The 7,191-nt window shown below is 38.1% G+C and overlaps 1 protein-coding gene across 1 annotated transcript; it reads right to left on the minus strand.

The window, feature by feature from the left end:
• Positions 1–1,122: 1,122 nt before the first annotated feature.
• Positions 1,123–3,265, minus strand: LOC139151709 (cyclic AMP-dependent transcription factor ATF-5-like). The gene is made up of 3 exons (XM_070724669.1): positions 3,106–3,265; positions 2,162–2,398; positions 1,123–2,044 (listed from the first exon to the last, which is right to left on the minus strand). The coding sequence occupies exons 2-3, from the start codon at positions 2,313–2,315 to the stop codon at positions 1,224–1,226; spliced, it is 975 nt and encodes a 324-aa protein (XP_070580770.1). The 5' UTR covers positions 2,316–2,398; positions 3,106–3,265; the 3' UTR covers positions 1,123–1,223.
• Between the last annotated feature and the right edge of the window lie 3,926 nt (positions 3,266–7,191).

Consider the following 7,191-nt stretch of genomic DNA (forward strand, 5'->3'; position numbering starts at 1 on the left):
CAACGGTCACTCTAGCCGGCAGTGGTGGCCGGGGAACTGCGCCCTTCCTCATCATCGTGCACCAAATGTTGGGTTGTGCTTCGCTTAGGGACCGTCTCAGATTGTCGCAGAAGTTCAAAAAGCGAAATTCATTCGTTTAGGGGGGGAGGGGGTATGACCTCCATTCAATTAGTGAACTTCACTTTCGCACTTTTATTTTGTGATCACAAGTTTTCGTGTGTTTATTTTAAATTAAAGAAATACTGCACACTCATGCCAACAAATTTGTAACTGTTTCCATCTCGCTTGTGCCACAAACACAATTTACCGATGATAACATTGTATCCCAAACCTTTCATTCATCAAATTATACAAAGACAAAAAGTATCATTTTTTAAAATGTGCTGTTTATAAGCGTCTACTCTAACCACTAGATGTCTTTATTGTAACTTGTTATGCACCTGGTCATAGTCTTTTTAATATGATTGAACATGCCTGGGCCCCCTTGTCAAAGTTTCTCGCTTATTTACCGCCCCTACCAAGTACAGATTGCGTGTTCACAAAGACAAAGAACAGCACAAGAGATGCAAAAAGGGAAAGTAAAATAAAATGAAACATTTATGCGGTGAAATGCCCTGTTAGCACTCAAATCTGATCGATTACTTTAATTGTAATGTGGCAAGGGGAATACGTCTTCAGTAGCTATAGCAAAATGCAACATTGTACTCTCAGGCAGACATGAACATTTCGCACTTTTGAATCGAAGTTTCGTTTAGGGGGAGGGGGTTCTGATCTAAACGAAGGAATTTCGTTTCTTGAACTTCTACGACAATCTGAGACGGTCCCTTACGTGAGGTTACAGATTTACACAAGTTATTAATTTGGTGCGGCCATGAGGTTTTTAAGTAAATTGATCCATCAATAGTTTGATCTCTTGACTTTGGGACTTCCACTGGTTGCTCATGCATGGTACACGGTCAACTTGTGAGAAAGGTATGAAAAGAATGAGGGTTCATTGTTTTGCAAATCTAGTCTTGCTCACATTACGATTCTTCTCAATACTAGTTGAGGGGGGGGGGGGGGGGGGGGGCACACACTCTACACTCCAAAGCCTGAAGGTCAAATGAGCACACGCAGGCCCCATTTTAACATCAACAATGTGCACATTATATTTATTGGTAGAATACACAGTAAGAATGTCTATTTACAGAAACGCATATACGGCTAAATATGAAAATGACAGTTCACACACTATCGACAGGAATTCCCTTTGCTTTATATATGTCAAGCATCAATTCTTTCATATATTTAATTTCCCTCTGAAGAGAGTCTACTTGTTCATTTAATTCTTTATTCTTTTGGACAAGACCATCTTCTTCCTCCTGCACGCACATTAACTCTGCTCGTTTTTTCTCTCTATATCTCGTTGCTGCCAGTTTGTTTTGGTCCCTTTTTCTAGATTTTTTGTCAATTATTTTAGACCCAGAGGCAGTTTTCACTTTTGACCTTGCTCTCTTAGGGGCCTCTCGTTTTTTATCATCTTTAGGTGAATTTTCTGGAACAGCAACAGTTATAGTGTCTGGTGTTTTTGGTGGTGTGAGAGGTTGATGAAGAAGAACAGATGGCTGGTCTGCAGTGTCCTTGCTCTGCTGTTGGATCAACTGCGCCATCAGGGCAGTTGCTTGCAAGTCAGGTTGAGCAAGATTGTCCAAGAGAGTGCTTGGTGATGCCGATCTAGACTCTGTTTCACTGCCCATTGATGACGGAGAAAGTGCCATCAGTTCTGTTTCACTGCCCAATGAGGACGGAGAAAGTGCTATCAGATCTGCTGCATTATTCTCCCCAAGAGACAGTGACACGGGGATCTCTGGATCAACAGCCAAGCTCTGTAACAATTCCAAGTCAGCTGGATCAACTTCAAAGCTGTTCACGTCTTCTTTGACTGTCAAGAGCTCTTCAAGTTCTGAACTGATTGTTGATTCTGGTTTTAAAAACTCTTGTGGATGGTCCAGGAAGCTATTAAAATCAATCTTCTCTGTCATCCAATCTGTGTCAGCCAATGGATCTGAATGGAAGAGAATTTACCAGTGTTATTCATTGGTGGGCCAAGAACATCTACTACACTTTCATTCAAAATAAAGCATAATCTAGTATTGAAAGGTAGCTTGAAGTGTATGCTCACCTTCGAGCGGATCCAGCCCTTGGAACAAGTTATCGGCCTCGACCGCATACTTGTCATCAGGAGTACCCTTGACTCCGATATCACTGAAGAGACTATCCTTCTCCAGCTCCCCCAAGAGGGAGCTGAAAAGTGAATCCTCGTATAGACTCGCCATCTTCACCTTTTTCCACTGATATATATTCCGTGTTCAGAAAACCAATGAATGGTTTCATAGAGAGGGAGAGAGTCGTTTGGGGTCTGTAAAAAGTGTAGACAAAAAAAAAATTGTTAGAGACAATTCAATGCATGTTGATCTATTGTTTTATTATTAACGATATATGCTTTACCAGTAACTATCGCAAAGGGACGCCGTCACTGGACGCCCACGGCAATTCACACGTCATACATTTTAAATAGACACGTTGGCAAGTTCGTGACGACACGATCAGGGGTATTTTTTCTTCCTTCCCCGCTATACGCACCAGAAATAAACTCACTCCTAATTGTATACACCAAACCAACCACGATCTCTTGCCAATGATCTTAGTCGATTTAGAGTCATTAAAGCTTGCCATACAGGTTTTCATCGCCCTGATCATAGTTCCTGAGGTTCTGCTAGGGGTTTCGAAGACTTTCCCGCGTTTCTTCCCTGTATCGTGTACACCCATGTTGACGGCACAATAGCCACGCTACAAGGTCATTATAACAGATTTTCAGGATTTACATTGGTTTGCTTGAGGTATGGGACGCGAACGATTCACTCGTAAGGTATTTTAACATAAAAAATGCTGTGGTATGGATTTTTTTACTTTTCTACGATTAAAAATGTATGGCTTCCCTTTGCGGAAAATCTACGGCCATTTTCGGCCATGCCATATGAGGAAGTATTTGGCCGGCCGTGTAATCAAATATAATTATTTTGGTGAATTACGCATATCATAGATAATTACTGAAATTGTACTTACGCCATGTTGTCGTTGTCTGGTTGCAATCGCCGGATTGCAATTTCTGGTGGGGCCCGGGTTTTCACTAAAGAGCCATTTTGACGGACAAAATGTGTTTCTTTGCGTGTTGTTGGCAATCTCTGGAAGGAATGTACGCAAGAGGCAGCGCTCCAATGTTATGCGACCGTATCACGTACTTTCAGAGGAGATCAGTCCGCCCCTTCCACAAAACTAACACTTTTGCGGATAAGTAGTACATTGAAAGCATCAAATCACATCCTTTTGTATTAGCATGGCTACAAGACGATTTTGTCTACGTAAAAAGTCAAATTTTACAATATTTTTTTTCCATGGTATGATGGAACTTTTTTATACGCTGCAAAATTATTTTCCAAAAAAGGAGTATTTCGGTTCAAGGTATTGCATCAGAAAAATTGCTACAGCAAACTGCGCAACTGCGCGTATCTTGAAAGCAAATGAAACTTATTGGTCCAGTCTAAAGGGAACATGTGACAGTCGGAGTGTGATTGGCCATGTCTCTGATATGACATCATTTTCATCATGGTATGCGACTGACTGTTCCAAATATAGAACAAACGTCACCGCTTCAACAGTGTATTCCACGCGTGCGCAAGCACTGTCCACATATATTATCATGAGTTTGTGAGTGTATAGGTGATTTCCCAATATTACTACAAAACAGCATTGTATCCGAACGACAAGATAGCTGGCGAAAACAGATGAATTTCAGGCCATTGTCCATGTTATATAAATCTTGAAACTTTTGAGTCTTCAATTGAGTCTTCACACTTTTATTGCCACAAATGTGATGTAAATCCTATATTTACAAGCAAACAATAAAAAAATATTTTTATTATTATTGTGAGCACAGGGAATCCAAGCTTGTGTGACCAGTTTCAGACTTTTGTACTTTTTAAAAATTCAATCATTTGCTTCATTAAATTGGTTGAAAAATTCAAATTTCAAGAAATAAGAAATTGCTGAATCATGGTTAGACTAAAAGAATTGACTGCATTGATGCTCACCTGGAGATGAAAATGTATATTTTCTACCTCAGGACTAAATGGATTAGTCTAAAGTGGCAATGTTGAACTTGATATTCATAGACGTAAGATCTCGTGAAAAGCTAAAAACATTGAAACATATGGTACCATAGAACATATGGCTGATGAGATAGAAGTAAAACCTTGTGCAGTAGAAGAACAGTTCAATATAGTCTTATCTATTTCACTGTTTAACATGTTTATCTTTTTGTTTTTGTTTTATTTTTGTTTTTTGTTTTTAGGGGGGTGAATTAACAGGTTATATATAAAAAAAAAAAAAAAAACATTCCTCCAGTATGTGTAGCAATCACCTTGCTATATGCCCTGTGCCCTCCTAGAATTGTACCATGACAATGACACACACACGAAAAAAACGTGTGTGCCTGGTAGTATGGCCTTTGAAAAGATCAAAAACTATAGTGTTTCACATTTTGCGGGTGGCAAGTACCTGGGATCTTAATTTCACATTTTAAATATTCTTGATAATCATCATAAGAATTTTTTCACATCCCTTAAATGCTTGCAGGAATTATATAGTGGTCTCAGTTATGGACTGGTGAATTATATCATGTCTTACCACACACACTGATCTAGCTCTCTCCTACTTCCATGCTAAGATGCTCAGTGCTAGTATACACTCTGTCCAGTGAAATTGGAAAATATATTTTTGGTATTGTATACCAGGTATTAAACCATGAGACTTCTATTGGGCACCAAGAACACCGAACTCTTCACAAAAATTGATTGGGCTCAAAAAATAGATTTATGGTTCTCAACATTTGGGCTATAAAAGGGATGCAGTAGTGTGTGTGATCTTGTGTTTGATAGATTTGCTCTGCGTTTTAAACCTTTTTTCTGGCCACAGAAAGACTTACTTCCCATTTGGTTTTTTAATATAAAGTACTTCCTGTTTCTCTGTCGCATTTTTTTCTATGCTAAGGGAGGCAGCTCTAAAAACTTAATTTTTAGTAAGATGGTAGGGTAAATTGTTTTGGGTTTACAGCAAATTTACTGTGGTGATGAATATACCAGAGAAGGAAGTATAGATTATTATCAAAACACAGGTCAGTGAAGTTTTTACATGCCTGCTAGACTGCTGATAAATGCACTTCTGGTATCATGTGCAACTTCATTCAGTCATTATTTAAACCCAGCAGCAGATCTTCTCATGGTTATATATATATCCAAGGTGGCATATCTAATGATGATTTACTCACACCTGTTCCCAAATCTAAGCAGGAACATGGATGACATAATTTTTATATGGTGCTTGTCCTGCATACATTTTCAGTGTTTCTGATGTACTATGTCAAATTTTCTCTGCACCTGTCATTTTTCCCTCCCAATCATTAGAACATCAACCTCTAACAAACTGTAGTCATTATTAAGACAGCTAAAACTTGTACTTTATCTGCAGTTGCAAAACCTCATGAAACTGAAATATAATGTCATTTCTTTCTCCACAAAACTTTGGTCACAAAACCTATATGCTCCTGCAATCTTCAGAACTATGATTCTGTGATATGGGCACCTACATATCTCATATTATCTTATGTGTATTTTTTACATGAGTGAATTATTTTAAAATTATCTTGTACCATGCTTCCATAGACCTGATGACTTGTACTGTGGAGGAAACATGCTTTAAATAGTATAATGTCACCATTTTGAAATTAATATCTCTTTAAAATAATTGAAAAATCCCCAGGTTGGTACCCACTGGTACACCCACAACCTGTCCAGGGACTTGTAGAGTTGTTTTGCAAATAGCAAGATATTTCTTGGCAAGTTTTCAAATAAACAAGTATTTAAAGTACATGTACCAAACAAACACCTGTCCTTCTTGGCACAAAACTGAGTTTCCCTGAACCTGGTTGTTATATGCAAATTACCAAATTCCTGTAAAGATAGTTAGGGTTACAACATAACAGGCACCTTAGCATGGAACAAAGGGGGGAATGTAATAAATATTTGAACAAACTTATCAAGGTTGAGACCTTGCCCCGTGTCTAAACTTTGTGATTTGTAACAAACAAATACCTGTGCTACTGTGTTTTTCCTTGCCACTGCAGACCAGTTTTAACATGCAAGTTATAGAAACAACTTACCTGTAGGTAATACACATTTGCCAGAATCATGTTAGTATTTGGATATGATAAAGTATCATTTTTCTGAATTCCATTGTATTAATTTGTTAGTATGACAAATGTCATGGCAAATATGGTATTTCTGTCAGAATTTGTGACGCATTGCAAGTCAACGGTGGTCAATTTATTTCTGAAGTGACACTGAAAAACTTTTGGAGTTCTTCTTTCTGTCCTATGTAATTTTTATGATTTTAAATATGCAAAATTTTTTTACATGTTCAATTCAACATTTCATACATTTACACCACAGTAGCTGGATCTCATTGTCACTGCTTTAACCCTGTCACCACCATGGTCTGGCCCAAACCCATTGTTATCAATGGTAGGTGTGGACCTGTTTACAGGAAATTGGGGGTGAATAGGTTAAAAATACTGACTGCCACCTCCTTGTTTAAAGCCCAACACAACATGGCCGAGTAATTAAATTTTGTTTTGTCAACTCAAAGCTTTGAAAGTGGTTTAAAAATACACACAGAAAATTTTATATATTAAAGTGTTCCATTTAGTTGATTGTTTCCACGCAATATGAGTGCCCATTCCTGAATCAAAGCAGAAACTTCTTTCATCTTCAAATTCGCACAACAATGAAATATTCAGAGTACATTTTGCAAAATTTATAAACCAAGATTTGTTGGCAGAAAAGCTATGTCGTAAAGTCTTATTCAAATACATCCCTCCCCCTGAAAATCTCTCAAAACCTATGAGCGCTGGAATGCAAAACAAAGAATTTAATTACTTCAGCGTTACTTACAGTGGTTTGCATTGACCCGTTGGCAATAGGGGAAGTAGATATACTGTCTAAATTGTGGAGTTGCCAATACTGTGAGGTTTAACTATCATCTAGTGGTAATATGTCGATCACAGAGAAATCAACTCTGTGAAAGTTGAAATATTGT

The sequence above is a fragment of the Ptychodera flava genome, chromosome 15 (genome assembly GCF_041260155.1).
Source record: "Ptychodera flava strain L36383 chromosome 15, AS_Pfla_20210202, whole genome shotgun sequence".
NCBI classification, from domain to species: Eukaryota; Metazoa; Hemichordata; class Enteropneusta; family Ptychoderidae; genus Ptychodera; species Ptychodera flava.

What these genes read in the sequence shown, in the direction of transcription:
- LOC139151709 (XM_070724669.1), bottom strand. Translation starts at nt 2,315, where the DNA reads ATGGCGAGTCTATACGAGGATTCACTTTTCAGCTCCCTCTTGGGGGAG. An exon ending in AGGGCTGGATCCGCTCGAAG is followed by an intron (nt 2,045 to 2,161) that starts GTGAGCATACAC and finishes TCTTCCATTCAG; the next exon opens with ATCCATTGGCTGACACAGAT.